The sequence below is a fragment of the Dermacentor silvarum genome, chromosome 7, assembly GCF_013339745.2.
Source record: "Dermacentor silvarum isolate Dsil-2018 chromosome 7, BIME_Dsil_1.4, whole genome shotgun sequence".
NCBI lineage: Eukaryota > Metazoa > Arthropoda > Arachnida > Ixodida > Ixodidae > Dermacentor > Dermacentor silvarum.
This window is the reverse complement of record NC_051160.1, coordinates 54,371,149-54,393,250: the sequence shown is the minus strand read 5'-3', so window position 1 is coordinate 54,393,250 and position 22,102 is coordinate 54,371,149. Positions and strand designations below refer to the sequence as shown.

The 22,102-nt window shown below is 48.2% G+C and overlaps 1 protein-coding gene across 1 annotated transcript in view; it reads right to left on the bottom strand.

The window, feature by feature from the left end:
- Positions 1 to 1,270: 1,270 nt before the first annotated feature.
- The window catches only part of LOC125946751 (uncharacterized), a 51,262-nt gene continuing 30,430 nt past the window's right edge, over positions 1,271 to 22,102 (bottom strand). The window contains exons 4-5 of the mRNA XM_049670705.1: positions 16,939 to 17,064; positions 1,271 to 1,571 (exon numbers count right to left, since the gene is read on the bottom strand). Of these exons, the coding sequence (XP_049526662.1) occupies positions 1,567 to 1,571; positions 16,939 to 17,064 (131 nt within the window). The 3' untranslated portion in view covers positions 1,271 to 1,566. The remainder of the gene's footprint in view (positions 1,572 to 16,938; positions 17,065 to 22,102) is intronic.

The following is a 22,102-nucleotide window of genomic DNA, read 5'->3' as shown; positions in this document are numbered from 1 at the left end:
AGTGTCCATAGGATCGCCACGGAGAGCAAGACCTTGCCGCCCGCAAAAAAGAACTGTCTCAAATTAAATAGGCCGTTGAGTTTCTTCTGTTTTCTCTTATTTTACTTTGCCTGCCCCGGTCCAGCTTATCGATCACATTGGGCGCGCTTCCTGAAAATGTTTGGAGAAAATTATCAGATGCCAGCGGACAGTCACGGTGATATTTAATATTTTCGTGTGTGTGAAAGATTGCGAGCGCGTGCTTCCATTTCTGGAACAGCTTAGACACGCGCGTTCGAGTGCGTGCATGTTGGCCCAAGTTTATAAAAACATTAAACCCAGAAAGTTCCAGAATTAAAAATCAGAAGCACGCCTTTGGAAATGTCAGTGTACTTTTCGCGTCAAAAGTTTATGAGAACTTTATACCCATCAAGTTTCGGAATTGAAATCCATGCGCTCCGTAGATTCCGGTGCCGCTGCGAGATGCCGCGACGCGCCCGCTCGCTATCGAAAATCCCTTGAAACTTTGTGCTCGGCTGGGGCTCCTTATGTTATGTGACTCCAGGTGCATGGGCGTTTCCACGAAATCCAGCCCGAGTTCGCAATTTTCGCGCCGAAATGTCTTTTCGAGTGTCAAAAAGACGTTGTAGACAAAATCCACAATGATTTCCGGCGCCAGTGGTTGTTTTGGTCGGCGGTGCATGACAGCACGAAAAAATTTCGGGGGGGGGGGGGAGGGGCTGAAGCCCCATCAGCCCCCCCCCCCCCCCCCCGGCTACGCGCCTGCTTTCAACCTATGCAACGCGCAAAGTCGTTCGGTGTTAATGTTTAACGACCACAAAAGGGCACAAGCGAATTCTCAGCCATTCGCGCTACATCGTTCAGAAGCTATACTGAAACGCAGACTCTAAATGAGGTTTTTCTTCTTTCTGGGGTTTTACTTGCCAAAACGAGTTCTCATTACAAGGCACGGTGTAGTGGAGCGCTCCTGACTAATTTTGACCACCTGGCGTTCTTTACCGTGCACTACAATGCAAGCACACGGGCGTTTTTGCATTTCGCCTCCATCAAAATGCGGTCGCCGAAAACCGGGATTCGATCCCGCGATCTCGTGCTCGACAGCTCAATCTAAATGAGGTGAATCCGCACAGTGAGTTTCTTCTCCAAGGTACAGCAAATTAGTCTCTGTGCCGTCACCTTCAACGGCATGCTACCGTAGTCACCGTCTTCAACGCCTGACTGGTGTCGTCACGCACACGTTCGTGTCACAGAAACAACTCTTGGCACTATGTAAACATATTGATTGATTTATGAGCAATTTATAGAGCCCGGTAGCGATGCTGGATAGCTAGGTGCATTCCGTACACTTTACATAACATTCATCCGTGCAATGTGCGAAATCTGCAGAATTTTTTTAATGCCATCTTTTAAAGAAGAGCGTGCATTAAGACGAAGCTTCTGTCGAAAGCAGTCTTCTCGAAAAAAAGCAGGAGCTGCTGACAGCGGAGATGCGGATCATATGAATTTAGCAGAATGCACACCTTGACAAAGTGGTACTTGGCCCAGCTTCATTGACCGTCAGGGCCATCAAGCTGCAAGGAGAGGAACAGAACCGTTAGCTAAGGCACGGCAACAAAATACCGCAAGCTTATACGACGTTTTATAGTAGTGGAACCGTAGCGACTTCACCGTTGTTGCTATTTGTCGCTTTGCTTGCTCTAGTTAGCCCTCACGCCATATGGGCCCGGTAGGTGAGGAAGTGAGAACGAGCTAGAGCGAGCAAAGCTGCTACAGTTACGGCATTGTTAATGCAATTGTGGTAGGCTCATAAATTAAGATAGCGACGCTCTTGCCACTGCAATGTAAACATTTACTACATGCTTATGGGCACATTACTATAAGGGCCTTACAGGTAACCTGTATTTCGGAACTATTACTGCGAAGCTGTATATGCCTAGGCGAAAAGCCCGTCCGTGCCCAGAAGGGCCCTACGCAGAAGCCACTGCGCATGCGCAAAAAAAAAAAAAACGTTGCAGTGGCTTAGCTCGGCTATGCCAGGATATACGTAGCGTTAGCAAAGGTTCAGCTGATTATTCTTAGCTTTCCTGGTTGTCTCCTACGCTCAACCGCTAATTGCCAGGCAACTACTTCGGGAACCGATGAGTCAAGCTTCTCCGTTCTTCTGCGCTGTGAGCAGCATTTGCGCTCTCCTTCTCCATGGCTATACCACACTGGCAAACGCCAGTCAGAAGCGCAGCGGCTCCAGCGCAGTGTCAGACGGCGACTGCACAGCGAGCGCGCGCCGGCGCGTCTACCACGGCTACGACGTCACTCCTCTGGAATGCGCAGACCGGCGGCGGTGAGTCGCGCGCGGCGGCGGCGGAGTGCGCGAGAGGTGCCGGCTCCGGTGGCTCCGGTGCGCAAGCCGTGTGACATCACTGATCTTTGCGCATGCGCAACACGGCTCTTGATGTGTCGCGCGAAACGGGCTTGGCTAGGCCACTGTAGCTAACGCTACAAAACGAGTTGGAGAGGCGTTAGGAGTAAGAGGAGAGGTAATGGTAGGTCTTTCACCTCGGAGTAAGGCTACGTTCACACTCGGGAAGCGGCAAGCGGGCGGAAAGGCCAAAGCGGCCGGAAAATATTTTCCGCGCATGTCCAAGTTGTTCACATTTGTTTTGCTATCGCCGCGGCCACCGCTGCCGCTTTCGCCCACATCCATCTAGTCTGCGTACGTTTGTCGGCGTGGTGGCGCTCATTATCGCACCATTTCGAGCGGTATGTTCATTCATTGTCCCACCCGTCATCAAAAGTGTTCATTTCGCGCAACTTTGCGTGTCATCTGCGACCTTCGGTAAATTCCTCGTAGGCGTTCCGTAATTCTCTTCATACGGGCATGGTAGCGCTGAGTCAAAGGTTGGTGCCTAGGCGTGATATTTCTTTAATAGCTTTTATTTACAGGTTGCAATAACATTTCATCATTTCGTATTATTGGCGGCGCCTCCAGTACACCAAAGCTAAGACCCGGGCTGGCCCTTGTGTTAAGGCTCGCCGAAGCCTGCGCGTCCTACGTGAGACCTATGCTCCCAATCAATTGTCGCGACGAGAAAACCACCGCGCAACGAAAAAAGCGCCCTGCGACTTTTGAAACATACCGCGCCCGTGCGAGGAGAATTGCGGCGCGCCAACGAGGAATCTGCCCAACTTTTTTCTGCCATCAAAGTGGGAGAAGACATTTTTTTTTATTCTTCTACCTACTTGTTTCCTAGAAATGGACAATGAATAAACGGAAGGAGCGGACACCTCGGAAGCGGCTGTGGTGGGTTCGCCCAGCTTTGAAAAAGCGCGAGAAGTTGGGTCACCCCAAGGCTTCGTTGCTGCACCTCCGGTCGCGCGACGTTGAATACTATCGCGAGTATTGCTGACAGTACGTTTTAGTACCACGCTTGTCGTAGAGAAAGTGGTGGACCTAGATCGCGTCGAGCACCATCGCAGCCTACACTTTTGGTGCCATGTACAATTTTACGACCGGATGTTTACATGCTAGTGGAGCTTCCGGTCGAGCGGAACGACTTTCCGCCGCGATTCCGCCTCGCCATGGCGAAAAAATCGGTCCGAGACCGATTTTGCTTTCCGCCTGGTTTTCCGCCCGCTTCGCCGCCTAGGCGGGCGGATTTTTAGAACTTTTTGCCGCTTCCGCCTGCTTCGAGACCAAGTGTGAACGTAGCCTAACACATGTTGGTGACGTACATACAGCCTCGCAGCGTCGCCATGGAGTGCACACGCGTCAAGTGTGAGGGAGCAAGGGGAGAGGGAACGTCTGGTTAACCCTCAAACTTCGTAAAGTAGCGACATGCTTTGAAGAATGCCGCCTCCTCAATAGCGACGCGGCCGACGCCCCGTCGCTATTAGCCTAAAGCCCGGCCCACATTCAGCGTTAGTACCGGCGTCTCCTGCCGTTGCGTCTCTCGGCGTCGTTGCCGGAGAGGTCACTCAGCCACATGAGACTCACGCAAACAGCGCCAGTCCAGCGTCGCACAATGTAACCAGACAGATTTAACCAGAAGCACTGTGCAATGTCATTCAAGTGAACTATGAGAAATGTTCCCGATTAAGGTTTTTAAGCCCTGTTTATAGTTCTGCAGCACACACTCACGCACACTCACACACACAAAAATACATTCGCGGCAGTGCGCTCGAAGGTACGAGCGGCTGCTTTCTCAGACGGCGCCGCCTCGACGCCTAAAACCCCTATATATAAAAAGTAGCGCCATCCACTTCCCTCCTCCTCCGTTCCACTATCACGCTCGGCGCGACCAGCGCGATCGAGGCGCGATATCGACAGTGGCGCCGCCTGCGTCGGGCCTGCCATGGCAGACGACAGCTAACGCGCTACCAGACGAAATCTGAGGAAAACTTCGATCGTGCCCTGCGGAGAAATTTTTGAAGCGCGATTTTGCTTCGTCAGTCAGTAACTGGTCTTAATATTGCCGTTGTGGAAGTAGCAACGCGACGATGCGAGATGGCGCAAATATCAAGTGTGCAGCAAGCGTTTGCGCACGCCGGATGGTAAACAAAAAAAAGCCTTTTGCCCTCGCCTTGTCGGTTGCGACAACTTAAGGCGCAGCAGCATGCCATCACAACGAAGTTCTTGTCCCTAACACGTTTGATCCGCTTGTGCATACAGCACTTTCGTCGCACAGACCCGAGAATGGCAGTCGGAGCGCGCTGAAAAGAAAAAAAATATACAAAAGCGCAACGCGTGCTTCCACGTGACACGGATTGGCCAATGGGGGAGGTAAGTGGTTCTTGAGGGAAAGGGAAAGGTTGGCGCTATCTTCTGCAGCCCTTGAGGGAGCACGGCTCAGCGCCAACGGGGAGGGGTAAGTGGGGGAGCGGAGGAGGCTGGGGCGACAGGAGGCGGCAAGGAGGAAACGCAGGGGTGAGCGCGGTGGCGGCAAGTTCTAAGAATGGCGCTACTTTTTCTATATAGGGGTTTTATCGCCGCCGAGACACTGGCACCACATGGTGGCAGGCACGCGAACTGGTTTCTGCGGAAGTCGCTTGCAAAAGTTGCCAGCAGCGCGGCCGCGGCCACGCGCTGATTGGTCGGCGCCATTTCGTCGCTCATCGAGCCGCTTCCGGCGGCGGCGCCGGCGCCGAGATCTCTGGTGTGCCTTGAGCACGACGTTTCGGCGTGGCGCCTCCCTCAGCGGCGACGCTGAGCGACGCCGGGTGACGAAACGCCAGAAAACGCAGGGAAAACGCTGAATGGGGTCGGGCCTTAATGGCATCACGTGGGCCCTCGCGCCGGCTTCGCTTCTTTAGAGTCGCGCTCCATCGCCATTTTCGCTTGAGAAGCGTCTACCGACTGGCGAGGAGCGCATATTGGCGCCGTTGCTCTTCCATGTTGTTTCAGTTTGCGAACGCCTTGAACTAAGTTTTGTGGCAAGTTCGACATCGCTTCATGGCATTTTCCATCCCCATGATCTGCTACGCCTTCGGATGCCAAAACAGTTTCAGCAAAGGCAGGAAGTTTAAACGTATTGTAGGCCAACAGGTGTGACTTCGCGGGCACGCGAGGCTGCGTGTGAAAATGTGATTACGAAACGTTTAAGATTCAGCACAATCCTTTTGACAACATTGGACGCTCGAGCGTGAAAGCTCACCTTAGGAAACCATCTCTGCCTTTAGTGGTTACTTACTAGCCTTCTTTAGAGCGCTTTGTTTGCCTCGTTTGTGTTCGTCGTTGGCGGACGCCCGTTGGATTTGCGATACAAAGGCCCCGATGAACAGCGTGCGTCCTCTCCCGAATAAGACTTACGGGATGCGTTCGTCGCCGAACGACAGCATCATTGGTCTTTGAGACGGTCGTGCAAATTCGCGTGACCTTCAAAGTGTGTGAATGTTACGATGCGGCGGTGGAGAACTCGCAAAGAAAACGTGCGGTTGCCCGCTCGTTCACTATCTGGTTTAGTCGTCGTTCGTTTAGTCGTTCGCACGCTCGTTTTTTTAGTCGTTCGCTTGCTCGTTCGTTCAACTGTTAGCTCATACGGCTACTATGTCTCTGATACGCGCCGCGAATTAAAACGGTAGGGACGGCGCGGAATATTTAGGTTACTGGGGGTTTTCTGGAGGCCAGGACGTTGGCATTCGATCATAAACGTGTTATTTACAACCATTCGCAACACGATCTTGCGACAAGCGTTCGCCGAATGTTGCGCACGCGATACATTCGGAGTCGTCATGGTACGATATATTAGCGCTCGTTTAGGTACCTCGAAAAAGTGTTATCAGAGCAGAAAAAGGAAGCTGCCATCACTGAATTTGTATATATATATAACCTTCGGTATAGAAATCCTATGTTGTACACGAAGTTACTCGGAGCTAGAACGCCAACGCGAACGCTTAAAGCGCACCGCATTGCTATGCATGCATTCACTCTGTGAAAGGTCGTCTGCTACGCTCAAGCGATACGTCTGGTATCGCGCGTTCTCCCGAGGAGCAGCTCGCGTACGAAGAACGGCGCCGCGAACAGCGCCGGGAGTCCGCCCGCCGCCTACGTGCCGCCAACAGAAAACATGTCCGTGTCTTCATTGCTCGGGATAATGGGGTGCGTCAAGTGAGACATATTTGCGTAACACTGTTCAGAAACAATTTAAAATACCCGCGTCAAAAACCTTAAGATAGACACCGTGGCCGCCCGTTTTCAGCTCCGCTGGTTAACCATCTCCCCAGGGCGTAAGGACCGAACATTTATCTTTTGCGATTAGCATTCTTTGCCTACCTCAGCGGTTTCGCGCGTATCTATCTATCTCTACGTCTGTCTGCCTAGCTATCTATCAATCTATCTTCTTACACCGACTTAGTTGTCAAAGTTGTCATACCACCTTTATACCACATTCGTCGTTGCATCGACGTGAATCCTTCTTAATCATTTTAATATAATCCTGCTGTCGTCATTGATTCGTGAATATGCCACCATTGTCAAACCGTCGTCATCGCATTGTTTCCATGCCGGTATGCTGTCTTCGTTATACCATCGTCACCATTTAAGAATCGCTATCTCATTGTCGTCACGCCATCGTCGTCATGCCACCTTTGTCGTTCCATCAAGTCAATCCTTTTTCGTCATTCAGTCGTCGTAAGTACGACGGTGTCATACAGCCGTTTTCTGCCGTCATGCTCATGGGCGAACTTGGCAAGCGAGTGCCATAGCGAAGTGGAACGATGCCGGACTATGTAGGGTATGGCCGAAGCAACGAACGTCGTAGAATGACCACTACGAATGTTAAATAAAAGTGACTTCAGAAAACAGTGTTTCGCCACATTCCTCGAATGCTAATCACATTACCGCCGACATTCACAATCAGATGAGCGCTCCCGTAATTTTTTTCCTGAAGTATTTGTATTCACAAAGGCTTCTTATATCATAAGTTACAAATACGGCACCTCTAATGCCACCAGCAGCAATCAAAAGAAATATGTGTCGCGTAATGCCCGCTATAGGGTGGCCCAATGGACGCCCCTATTCTATAACGTATATGGCAGCTTCCAATGTGGGCAGCATCAGTCGCATACTATGAATAAACTAAACGTGAATGGGTCGCATACGCAGGTAGCCACTAGCTGAGCCATTTATAAGAAGGTGTGGAAACTGGGCAAACACAATTAGGGCGCTTACAAGACTCCGACCGACCGCTTACAATGGTCTTTGTTTATTACATGGCGATATGAATAAGTTCTATGAGAACACATGCTTCACCACATGATCTCCAGTTATGAAAGCACCAGGAAAACATGGCGAATAGGGAAGAAAAAGAAATAACGATTAGAAGACAAGGTAAGGATTAGAGAAGGTATGCACAAATAAATGTTCGGCCCTTACACCCTGTAGAGATTGTTTACGAGCGAAGCACTCAAGGCTTTAAGGAGTCTGCTGAAGTTCTTAAGGGCTTGTGAATTGTGCGACCGACTTTGAACGTTGTAGCACGTAGGGTCGCGTTATTGTGCAAATTTCTCTGACTAATTTTTTATTCGTTTCTTCTATCACCTTTTATTCCTTTTACCCCTATCCACAGCACAGGATAGCCAGCCGGTACTTACACTGGCTAACCTCCTTGTCTTTCTTTCCCTTTCTTTCTCACTCTCCCTTAACCAGCGAAGCTGAAAAGGGGCCGCAACGGTGTTTATCTTAAGGTTTATCACGCGGGTAGATTACATTGTTTCTGAACTGTGTTATACAATTATGTGTCACTTTACCCACCCCTCCCTATATGCTGAGCAATGAAGACGGGCACGTTTGGCGTTGGCGGCACGGCGGTGGTGGGCGGACTCCCAGCGGCGACTTTACTATTGCTAGTAGGTACAGTGGAGACTTCCGCTTAACACGTGGTGTCAATGCAATCGTGGCGCTCCTAGGTGCCTAGGGACATAATCACTTAGGGACTTTTGAGGCACAGGTCTCCGCTGAGCGTGGCTCTCATATCTCCGGGACCGGGCACAACGACCTTGCCGCGCAGCTCCTACGTGCGTAGGGAGCGAATCGTTTAGGGCGCGTTGAATGTCTGGCGGTGTCTGGCCCACGCCGGCCGCGCTTTATTATTGTAGCGTTTGTTCTAGTGGCGGAAATGCTTGCAGTAGTGGTGGTGTCGCATGACGGCTTTTGATCTTGCTTATCTTGCTTATCTTGCTTGTCTTGCTGATTTTTTTTCTCACCATCACGAGCACGAACGCGGTCGCAGTCTTCACGGACTCCCAATCCGCAGTACGCAATTACACGAGAGGCCGAATATCGGTGGGAGCAGTCAAAATTCTGCAGAAAAGAAGCACTCCGCTCCCTTACACCTGCGTCACGTGGGTACCAGGGCACGAGGGGCTTGAGGGAAACGAAGCGGCACACGCCGCGGCCCGCGATCACGTCAACCGGGCCTCTCTCGCCGCCTCGCGAGACCCCCGACCGCCTGGTGACGCAGCGGAAACGAAGACAATACCCCCCACGTATAACGCCATCCTCCAACACTACCGACTGGGACGCAGGGTGTACCCGCCACCTCATCCAAAACTGACCAAAGAGGAAAGCACCGCATTCGGAAGACTGCAGAGCAATACGTACACCCATGGGATCCTCATGCATCGCATCCACCCGACACTACACACCTAGAACTGCCCGATCTGCGCCGTGCCAGACACTCTGGCTCATTTGCTACTCGAGTGCCCGTGGCGCCCCGAAGACGCCGTTACCAAACAGACAACGTCCGAAGACGTGAACCTCCTCGCCGAGACGTGGGAGGCCAAGATCTCCACCCCGGGCCTGGACGAACGTCGTAACGACGTCTTGTCGCCAGAGCCCGGGATGCTATCGCGGCCAGAGGATTCCTGGAATGAGGGACCCTCCCACCTCTATAGAGTGATCCACAGCTCAAACGCTCGGGAACACCGTCTCGAAAATTAGAGTTTATTTCATCATCATCATTAGTCACAGGGGTCAAACAAATCTGTTGTTTTGAGCATTTTTTTTTCTTTTTTTTTTTGGTTCTGCGAGCATTTGAGTAAGGGGCTGCAGCCAGTTCGTCCTTTTGTTTCGTTCTGCGAGAAGTGGAAAGGCTCGCGCTAAATTGTCCTTGCTTTCAGCCGACCACTGAGAAACAACTTTCTTCCTCGCCATTCTTGTATTCGCTGTTTCTTTGCATTTTTGTGATCATATGCGCGCACGCCTGTGTTTGTGTGAGAGGGCGTGCGTGAATGTGTGTGTCCGTTGTCCTATCGCTGCTTGGTTGAAGATTGCCGTCCGCACATTTTCCTCTGTAAAGGACTTTAAGGACTGTATTTTGAAGGTTTGCGAAGTACGCACGTTAAACGCCACAACGCCGCTCCGTGTACCACGGCCAAAATAGATTTCTAAAGAAATTGACTCGCCATTTTGACACGGTTAGTCATTTTTCTTCGCATAGGTTCGAGCTGGTCAGATCGTGCTCATGCGTCTCGTACCAGACGCGCGCTTTTCCTTTAAAGGGGCCCTGAACCACTTTTATCGAAGTGGAGAAATACATTTGAAGTGAAAATAGGTTATTTCAGGATAACTTTGCCTCAAAAAGTACTTCAATGCGTTCAGCAGAAGCGGAGTTATCGGCAATCAAACCGGGCCTACATTGTGCTCCCCTTCCTCCTCCAAAGCCTTGCCCTGCGAAAGCTATGGCGGCGACGTCACCGTGACGTCCGAGACGTTGCCGTGGCGCGCAGTTCAAATTTCCGATTTGGCGTCTACGCCGCGCTAAACGTAAGCCAAACGCGGCTGTACTCAGAGAGCCGTCGTGCGCTTAGACACTGGACTCATGGCGGCACCTCGCGGTGGCCGTGGTGTAGCCGACCGCAGCGACCAATAGCAGCCACGCATTGGAGAGTACTTTATTACGAAATAAATCACACAAAAAAGAGCGAGAATCATGGGGGTTTTTGAAACGAGAGCGTTTGAGGAAAAGGTGACTTCGCGCTCTACTTGCGAGCTCCACGGACCGCGTACGACAGCAGAACTTGGCTGAGATGTTCACAACAGCGTATGCTACCCGCGGACTACGTTATTTCACCAAGCCCGAGGGGTGGTTCAGGGCTCCTTTAACATAAAATACCACATTTGCCAGCATCAGCGTATCGTACCACCTGTTCTGTTGGCTGGCACGCTCATATCATGATATCGAGTTCTTGACGTCCGCGTTATCTGTGCCACAGAAAGTGCCTAGGTCTTATGGAAGCGATAAGATGACAGACGGTGGGGACGGCTGCTGCAGGGTAGGTTCCGGCACGGTGTGTGCTTCAGTGGCCATCGCTGAGGGAAGAAGGCGGCGACCGCTTCGGAGTTCCGATCTTGGGTGGTGGTGATGAAAAGGCAGCGTAGCACGCATCTCCACCAGAAATGTTGGGCAAAAAACGTATATATACAACTAAGGAGAGTTTGGTTTGGTGCCTATAGATATAGCACAACCCACTACGGGGGATGGGCCATGAATCGGGCGGCAGTGGGAAGAAAAATGAAGGATACCTAAATGGGATTTTCTTACTTAAGAATGAGATAATAAAATGAATTATATTCGTTAATATTAATTTTCATGCTATAGCATCTTAAAATTTGAAGCAAATATTTTTGTTGTCTTGTGAAAAAAATTAGCATGGCAGTCTCTTTGTTTCCATTACAAAATTAAATATGGCATCACATACGTTCCTATTACAGTGTCCTAGTGCCGACGCCCCCAGAGATAGAATGATAGGTAGCATAATGGTCAAGCCAAGTTGGCGGAGAGGACCTTCTAGAAGTCATTTTCTGTGCATGGTGAACCTACGACACTCTATAAAGAAATGATCCATAGTTTCTGGTTCATTACAATAAAAGCATTGAGGGGAAGGCGCCAAACCAGACCTATGGGTATAGAAATTCAGCCTTGGTATTCGGCAACGCATTCTAGTAAACGACACTTCAAATTTTCTTGTTAAACACCATCTGCTGTGCCAAGAAAACCTAAGGTGCTGAAAATCGGTGTTATTGAGTACACATGATTTGGCCTGTTCTTCTTGGACAGAAAATTTTTTAAATCTCGCAAAAGTGACCTATGCAGAAGGTCTTAGGATCCTCAGTACCGGGCCGTTAAGAGATGCCGCTGCTAGTGCGTCTGCAGATTCGTTTAAAGTGAGCCCCACGTGCCCTGGCACCCATACCAGATGGATAAGGCGTAAATGTTGGGGGATGGACGAATGAAATTCTCGGAGAATGATAGATGAATTGGGCACCGATAAAGCGGAGCAAACAGACAAGGAGTCGGTTATAATTACGGCTGAAGTAATACATGTGGGAAGTTTTCGTAGAGCTAGGATGATCGCTAATAACTCCGCCTGAAATATTGGCGTAAAGTCGGGTAGTCGAAGGGAGAAAGACCAATTTAATGATGCCGAAAAAATACCCACTCCTGCCTTCTCTTCACTGACAGAAGCATCTGTGGCTATTACTGCATTTGTTTGGAGGTTCTCGAGGTGGTCATCTAGCAAACTTTTTAGGTATCGAATAGGCAGGAGTTTAGCGTTATTAGGAAATATATCATCGAATTCAACGCTTACTGTCGCAGTAGGGAAATTTTGAAAATCCACATCATGGATTGATATTTATAATGGCTCTAATAGTTTCTGCACAAAAACTACCTGGGGAAAATGCAGTCTGGCCCATGGATTCTCAAAGAATGCAGTCGGTTATCTAATAAACATATAGAAGGAGCGTCTCTGGGGAGAAGCATATATGTTCAGTACCGTTTGGACTGTCAGTATACGAAAACGAGTTCGAAGAGGAGGCAGGTGAGTTTCATAATAAAGAATATTATTCGTTACATATTTTGGAAGGCCGAGACATAGACGTAGTGATTCGCGTTCTAAAAGAACTAGAGGGCGTAATTTATAAATAGGACCTCCAGAAAATAACACGCATCCAAACTCTAGAATGGGGCGGACATACATACAATAAATCATCAGCAAGGTCTCCCTGCGCATTCCAAAACGAATGCTGCTGACTCTTCGTAATAAACCAACTGCGCGTGCTCCTTTAGATGCGATATATTCTATGTGTGTCTTCTAATTAAGCTTTTCTGTGTAAATCATTCCCAGATATTTTAAAGATTGCACCTGCGGAATAATCTCCTGGCCATACGACAGTGTTATTCGGATAGGAAAAGTTGAGGGAGACACAATGATTGCAGTTTTGCTGACATTTAGCGACATTTGTATTCCTTTTAGCCAAATTTCAATCTGATTCAAATATAATTGCAAAGTTTTATATAAGCTATGAATATCATTTGATACTGAGAAAAATGCGATATCATCAGCGTATACGTATACCTGTACGTCATGATGTGTCGGGATGTGATTCAGTAAAATATTAAATAATACGGGGGAAAGTACTGCACCTTGAGGAACGCCCCTTGTCTGTTTGTAAATGTGAGAAGACACACCGTTTTGATAGCAATAAAATGTGCGTCCGCTTAGAAAATTTTGAATTCATGCAATTATGTACTGTGGGAGACTCACACTTTCGAGTCTATTGATTAAGGTACTGTGATCGACACTGTCATACGCCTTCGCAATGTCTAATGTGACTAAGGCAGCGTACTGGTTTTTGCGGCGAGCGAGTTGAATTCGACTCTCCAAGTCAACATGAGCACACCAAATTGAGCAACCGGGCCTGAATCCTATTTGAGAATCACTTATTATTTGGTTCTTGCCTATCCACCTATCGATGTGACCATACAGAACTCTCTCGGTAATTTTACGAGATTTGAGGTCAGAGAAATAGGTCTAATGTTATCTATTGTATATCCATCACCCGGCTTTTTAAGTAGCGGAATTATTTCGGCAACCTTCCAGTCTGGATGAATCCATGCATTTTTAATCGAGAAATTTATAAGATTAAGCAAATCCTGGGGTGATCATTCCAATAATAGTTTTATCATTGCTGTATTTATGCCATCAGGACCTGGGGCTGAAGCTGGCAGCGTCTTTACCACTCTCATTAATTCTTCCAATGTGACTGCTATGTAATCATTCGCTGTTTCAGGCGCCGGTATAAGATAGGGGCGAAGTGATGTGAATCGACGCTGTAAGCCTTTTGCAATCTCCTCCAGCGATTGTACCAATTCAGTGGAAGTTAAGCTAACAGACTCTACACTTATCGGGACTGAAACAATCTTTTTAGACCGTAGAAACCTAAATAGGGCTTTTTTATTACTAGACTGCGATAGGTAACTGTAATGTTTAGTGTTATAATTTTCTTTAGCTTGGTCAACTGTTTGCCTGAATGTAGTTGCAACAAATGTATAGTCATTCCAATTACGTGGACATTGATTATAGAGTAACTTTCTCCAGGCTGCCTTTCTTCTTCTATATTCGCGTTCACAGTCTGGATTCCACCATGGTGAATAAGTACCCCCTTTAGTTGACTGCATACTGAAGCTGGATTTTTTGTAACTGTCACTTATCACTTGACACAAATTAACTGCCTTAACTTCATCATTTAGGCCAACTTGTTTATTTAAAGCTGATCGCAGTGAATCTTGAAATTTACTATAGTTAACATAGGTGTGGACATGCTTTTCGACCAAATTAATTGCACGCATGACTTCAAAAATTATTGGAAGATGGTCGCTATTTGTGGCCGAGGTGATAGCAGACCAGGAGAAAATTGCACAACCCGAACTGGAAAACGTTAGGTCTAACACCGAACGCGATTTGCTGGATACATAAGTTCGGGTTCTCGAATTTGCACAGTTAGGATTATTTGACGAAACAAAATCGAACAATCTTTTACCACAAGAGTCGGACCGATAGCCCCATGATACGTGGTGAGAGTTAAAGTCACCAGCTATGATTAGATCCTTTCTGCAGGCTGCAAGCACGGCATCGAGAGAACCTGTATTGAGAACTCCTGTAGGAAAATAAACATTGACTACCGAAAATGGGGCGCGTCCAGGAAGCGTTAAATCCAATGCTAGAATCTCACTTTCAGCAGATAATGACTGGTGACTAATCTTCGCTGTATGACAAATTTTTGTTGAGATGAAAAATGCTAATCCCCCCCAAGAGAAGGGCGATCTAGACGAAAACTGCGATAGTTCCTTAAATGAAAACTCTTTCCTGTGGATAACCAAGTTTCTTGCAAAATAATCAAATCAGGAGAAAGTTCTTCACAGAGATATAACAGATAAGCGGCTGCAGCAAAAATGGAACGACAGTTCCACTGCAGCACTTTTAAGCTTCCTATGTTGACGATATTCCGGCAGTATTTACTGCCGTCTGTAGAATGTTATCCTTTAGGAAATCATCCTTTGTTAACCTGTCATTTTGACTCTTTTTAGTTTTTAGTTTATGGAGGGTAGTTGCTCTCGGGGAGTTTGGAGAAGCACGACGTTTACACGTTCGAGCATCTAAATCCATGTTCTCAGTGGTATCTGAACCAGTCTCGTGACTGTTCAGATTCAGGTTCGACAGGAGTTGCGGGGGCTGCGGTGTCATCAGTACTGCGAGGCGAGACCTCTGCCGATTGTTGTTTCTTTATATTTTCATCAGAAACTGCGATTCCAGAAGGAACATTTGGATGCGCAGTAACATGCAAAAGTTGCGACAACTGAGAAGTGAAAACTTGCCCAATTGTGTCTGAAAGGTTTGTAAATAAACTGTCAAGGGCTTTAGCCATAGCCTTCTCTACAGCTGCAGCTACAACATCACCAAGAGATGCATCCATAGCTTTTGAGTGACGAGCAGCAGCTTCGGCATAACCACATGATTTCTCTAAGGCAAGAGCATGAGCTTCACGACGCGGACACCGTTTCCTTTCTATAATTTGCATAATTTCAAGCTCTTGGTCTCTCGCAGGGCATTTCGTGCAGTCCGCAGGGTGGGAACCTTCACACAAACCGCATCATTCGCTCTGAGAGGAACACGTTTTTCCATCGTGGCCTTCTCCGCAAATGCGGCACCGAACATCAGATCTACATCCCTTAATACTGTGGCCATATCGCCAACACTGAATGTATTGCACTGGGCGGGGAGAAAGTGCTTCCACCCTGTATAATAAGGGCCACGCCTTGATCTCTGACGGCCTAGTTGTGCCTCCAAAGGTGACAATGACCGACTCTTTGGGGACTCTTTGATTATCAGAAACGCGTGAACATCGGTAGACTGATACGGCACCTGCCGGGGAGAACATCTCCAGGACCTCGGAAGCACACAGACTCGCATCGACTCCACGAACTAGCCCCTTAACGCAAGCTAGATGAGGAATAAAAGGCCTCACCGGGTGATTCGTGAACATTTGACACTGCAGAAGGTCGGAGACACAGGTCTGGTCTGGCGAACAGCATAGAATGCCCCCTCTGCCAAACTGTCGACCATCGGTTATGCTTTGGAAGTGCGGGGTTGCTTTCCGCAGCTCTTCTTGAGTCGCCTTTGGATTTTTCACGCGGATGTATCCCCCATTGGTCGGCACTAGGGCCACTGGAATGCTGTGAATGCTGTGCGCGAGAAAGCCTCTATGGCAATGTCATTATTGGGAAGTGAAGCCGTCCAGAGGAAAGACCTCTGGCCGGGAGAAGAAACAGACATTAGGAACTCACAATCAGATTGATTACACAATAAGAGGAAAGTACTAAACAAAGCTAAAGAAAAATAAGCCGCCCGATACTTGACCAATTCCCCGCAACACGACTCGAACAGCACGGGCACATGGGCACAGGGGACCGCAGCCAGCAGTATCACGTGTGTAACATCAGCCAAGATAGCCAGGATCAGCCTCTACCTCTTCCTTATTGGTACCGGCCCAAGGCTGTATTCTTCTCCTTCTGTCTCGCGCCTATATTATTCCCCAATATTTGGGACAAAATGCATGGGCACTCCAGTTACTGTTGTGCTTCAATGCTTAAAAGATTATTTCCTGAAAAAAGTAGCGGAACGAGAGTGAATTTTTAGGGCGAGTTTGATGGCGCGTTTCTCCAAATGTTTTTTTTTCTGGAAATTAATTCCAAGAACATACGCCCTGTAAACTCACCGGCGACTATTCGCAAATTACAGTGTGTGGCGTAATGTAAGTAATTAAGAAGCTAATTAGTGAAATTGTATTACTTAGTTCGGTACGGCTTTCGATTTCTCGAGCAAGTATTGGCTGCCTCTTTGAATATTAGAGCTCAAGGACTACAACTATGTTATCTGCAACAGCAATTTTTCAAGAAATTCCGTAATTCTTAAAATGATCACCCTGTAGATATACGTAAACAGAAAATTCAGAGGCTAGAACCTCAGGCTGAACTGTAGCTAAGCCTGAGTTTCCGAAATATAGTTCGGAAAGTCCATAGGATAACTGCCCGTGTGCTGCTCTTCACGAAAAAAAATTGAATGCCGTGCGCTTGTTACCAGCTATAAGTGTATCGCACTTACGGCAAGTGCAGGTGCATGTAGATATTCCTAGAAGAAACTCCCATCCATAAGGGCAAGGAGGAGGATCATCGCCTGGGCAAAGTCTAAGCTCACTTGGCAATGGCGGACACGACACTGAACCGGGAACTGGAAAATAAAATGAAAACAGAGGGAAATAATGCAAACAGTTTTCCTCGCTCCCACAAAAAGAAAATGAGTATTAAAATATATTTAGCTACGCAAAAAGAAATTATCCTAGAAGCGTTCAATAGCAGGGAAATCGTAATAGGTGTGTACGTTGACTTTTCAAAAGCATTTCACCTTATTGATCACACCATTCTTGTTTCGAAACTCCAGAAATACGCTGTCCGTGGGACAGCTCATGCGCTCCTGGAGTCATACCTTACACACAGAACACAGTACGTAGATATCGGCACTGCGAAATCTTCCATGCAGCCTGTTAGAAAAGGAGTCCCCCAAGGGAGCGTATTAGGACCATTGTTGTTCTGCATATACGTAAATGACGTTGTACACATCACAGATAATGCACAGTTTGTCGCGTACGCCGATGATACTACAGTATTTATTTCAGGAACAGCAGAAGGTAAATTAGAGCAAACAACCAATGAGGTTCTCGAAAGCTTAAAGTCTTGGGCAGACATGAATCGCCTAATAATAAACTCCGGAAAAGCAAAGGCTATATTATACCGACCTAAAGGAAAAAATTAGCACAGCCAATCAACATTCGCCTAGGCAGCGACGTTATAAATTTTGTAAGCTGCGTAAAAATTCTTGCAGTCATCTTTTCTGAACATTTAACTTGGAATGAGCATACTGAGCACATTCAATCTAAAGTTTCCAGTGCTGTCGGCATTATATCAAGGCTGAGGCACATACTTCCTGTCAAAGTTAAAATTCTGCTGTATAATTCACTTGTCTCCTCACTTCTAGAGTATTGTTGTATTGTATGGTGCACAACTGGCGTTACAAACCTAAAAAAGCTACATATGCTTCAGAAGAGAGCTGTCCGGTGTATAGCAAATGTCCCTTACCTCTACCCTACACTAAACTTTTTCTTAAATATGATATTTTACCAGTGTTTTGTTTATTTGACTACAGAATAATGATGATATACAAATGCTTCCTCCGTTATAACGAAAACTATTCTCTCTCGTTAGCGAAATTGAAAGAAAATCCGTGTACGAGGAATACTAGGTTTAAAGATCCATGGGCTGTGCCCACCCCCAGAGTATATGGTTATACACAATCATTGCGTTACACGGTGCCTGTACTAATAAATAAACTATTCAAGGAGGATTTTGATCCTCTGTGCGCCTCTACTACAGCCATTAAGTGTTTTTGTCGGGACAAACTGTCCTAGAATAGCTGTGTTTTCTTACGGCATTATTTGAATGAAGGTTTTTTTTTCTATTTGTCTATGCAATGTAAAACCATGTTCTTGTATGCATATTGCCTGTGATCAGTGTCCAAAGTATTTATCTATGAACGATGTTCGTTCTCTGCAACAGCTGTACTGCCATGTAATAGGGAGTCGGGACCTCTGTCAAGTCGCTGCTGCGACTTTTAGTCCCGTCTCCTCCTTTTTGACGAAGGAAAATAAAATGGAATGGAATGGAATGGAATAAGGGCACTTCATTACTTCCTACAGCAGTGTTGAACTTTGTAAAGTAGCGCAAAAAAAACGAGCACGAGACGAGAACACAGTACTGGCGCTAGACTCGTCCTCGTTTCTTCTTCGCCAATATTTTTAAGCGAAGCTTTATAGGCTCACAAGTGTCAGCTCGGTGGTGGTGGTGGTGGTTTCACGCTGCAAAGTGGGCCGATCCTGGTGATCGTGCAGAAAGGGTCCAAGCTCAATGGCAGATACACCTTCATGTTGGCCGATCCTGGTGGTAGTGCAGAAAAGGTCCAAGCTCAATGGCACATACCCCTGTCATGTTGGCCGATCCTGGTGATCGTGCAGAAAGGGTCCAAGCTCAATGGCAGATACCCCTGTCATGTTGGCCGATCCTGGTGATAGTGCAGAAAGGGTCCAAGCTCAATGGCACATACCCCTGTCATGTTGGCCGATCCTGGTGATAGTGCAGAAAGGGTCCAAGCTCAATGGCACATACCCCTGTCATGTGGGCCGATCCTGGTGATAGTGCAGAAAGGGTCCAAGCTCAATGGCACATACCCCTGTCATGTTGGCCGATCCTGGTGATAGTGCAGAAAGGGTCCAAGCTCAATGGCAGATACCCCTGTCATGTTGGTTGATCCTGGTGATAGTGCAGAAAGGGTCCAAGCTCCATGGCACATACCCATGTCATGTTGGCCGATCCTGGTGATAGTGCAGAAAGGGTCCAAGCTCAATGGCAGATACCCCTGTCATGTTGGTCGATCCTGGTGATAGTGCAGAAAGGGTCCAAGCTCCATGGCACATACCCATGTCATGTTGGCCGATCCTGGTGATAGTGCAGGAAGGGTCCAAGCTCAATGGCACATACCCATGTCATGTTGGCCGATCCTGGTGATAGTGCAGGAAGGGTCCAAGCTCAATGGCAGATACCCCTGTCATGTTGGTCGATCCTGGTGATAGTGCAGAAAGGGTCCAAGCTCCATGGCACATACCCATGTCATGTTGGCCGATCCTGGTGATAGTGCAGAAAGGGTCCAAGCTCAATGGCAGATACCCCTGTCATGTTGGTCGATCCTGGTGATAGTGCAGAAAGGGTCCAAGCTCCATGGCACATACCCATGTCATGTTGGCCGATCCTGGTGATAGTGCAGGAAGGGTCCAAGCTCAATGGCACATACCCCTGTCATGTTGGCCGATCCTGGTGATAGTGCAGAAAGGGTCCAAGCTCAATGGCAGATACCCCTGTCATGTTGGTCGATCCTGGTGATAGTGCAGAAAGGGTCCAAGCTCCATGGCACATACCCATGTCATGTTGGCCGATCCTGGTGATAGTGCAGGAAGGGTCCAAGCTCAATGGCACATACCCCTGTCATGTTGGCCGATCCTGGTGATAGTGCAGAAAGGGTCCAAGCTCAATGGCACATACCCATGTCATGTTGGCCGATCCTGGTGATAGTGCAGGAAGGGTCCAAGCTCAATGGCACATACCCCTGTCATGTTGGTCGATCCTGGTGATAGTGCAGAAAGGGTCCAAGCTCCATGGCACATACCCATGTCATGTTGGCCGATCCTGGTGATAGTGCAGGAAGGGTCCAAGCTCAATGGCACATACCCATGTCATGTTGGCCGATCCTGGTGATAGTGCAGGAAGGGTCCAAGCTCAATGGCACATACCCCTGTCATGTTGGTCGATCCTGGTGATAGTGCAGAAAGGGTCCAAGCTCCATGGCACATACCCATGTCATGTTGGCCGATCCTGGTGATAGTGCAGGAAGGGTCCAAGCTCAATGGCACATACCCATGTCATGTTGGCCGATCCTGGTGATAGTGCAGGAAGGGTCCAAGCTCAATGGCACATACCCCTGTCATGTTGGCCGATCCTGGTGATAGTGCAGAAAGGGTCCAAGCTCCATGGCACATACCCATGTCATGTTGGCCGATCCTGGTGATAGTGCAGGAAGGGTCCAAGCTCAATGGCACATACCCCTGTCATGTTGGTCGATCCTGGTGATAGTGCAGAAAGGGTCCAAGCTCCATGGCACATACCCATGTCATGTTGGCCGATCCTGGTGATAGTGCAGGAAGGGTCCAAGCTCAATGGCACATACCCATGTCATGTTGGCCGATCCTGGTGATAGTGCAGGAAGGGTCCAAGCTCAATGGCACATACCCCTGTCATGTTGGCCGATCCTGGTGATAGTGCAGAAAGGGTCCAAGCTCAATGGCAGATACCCCTGTCATGTTGGCCGATCCTGGTGATAGTGCAGAAAGGGTCCAAGCTCCATGGCACATACCCATGTCATGTTGGCCGATCCTGGTGATAGTGCAGGAAGGGTCCAAGCTCAATGGCACATACCCCTGTCATGTTGGCCGATCCTGGTGATAGTGCAGAAAGGGTCCAAGCTCCATGGCACATACCCCTGTCATGTTGGCCGATCCTGCTGATAGTGCAGGAAGGGTCCAAGCTCAATGGCACATACCCTTGTCATGTTGGCCGATCCTGGTGATAGTGCAGAAAGGGTCCAAGCTCCATGGCACATGCCCATGTCATGTTGGCCGATCCTGGTGATCGTGCAGAAAGGGTCCAAGCTCAATGGCACATACCCCTGTCATGTTGGCCGATCCTGGTGATAGTGCAGGAAGGGTCCAAGCTCAATGGCACATACCCCTGTCATGTTGGCCGATCCTGGTGATAGTGCAGAAAGGGTCCAAGCTCAATGGAACATACCCCTGTCATGTTGGCCGATCCTGGTGATAGTGCAGAAAGGGTCCAAGCTCAATAGAACATACCCCTGTGGGCTCGGGGACCTGTAACGCGCCCTTGAACTACCCTTGTCACACGTGGTACCCAAAGAGGTAAAATCACCAGCCTTTCTACTGTCGAGAAAATGGGGGTAAGCGGAGCTTTTCTTCCGATTCGAGCGTGAGGGCTTCCGCAAGCCCAGGCGAAATGTCAGCGAAGAGCCGCAGACCCCGAGTTGCGGGAGCGCGATGTTGAGGCCAAAGGTCAGCGAAAATCGGCTGACCCTGAATTTAGGGCCAACGAAGCGGAACGCCGGCGACAGTGTCGTCTTGGCACAAGCTTCACTTACCCCCATTTTATCGACAGGGGAAGGGCTGGTGATCTTTTTTTCCTTCTAAGCCATGGACCAACTCGCCCAACAAAACGTTTTACTAACCCGTGTTCACAGACCCTAGTGACTACAGTTTGTTTAACTTAGTCATTGCTATAGCAGTACCGAGTTCAAGACACATCGGTCCGTTTAGAAACTCACGCATGATATTGAGGACAACCCCATAGTAGTACTATCAATACTGACAGAGTTGCGTTGAGATTGCAGAGTATATATATTATTGTACTGCTTCGAGAGGAGGTTTCCAATAACTAAGGCAACATATAATTTTCAATAAATGATTTATCCATGCATTCATTCATTTCTGTCTGTGTTTTATGTTTCTTGGGTTTCTGGCCTTAATAACAATAATTATAAGGATAGCAAGGACCAACAACGGCAAAAAACGCTTCACGTTGTCTGAATAATCAAG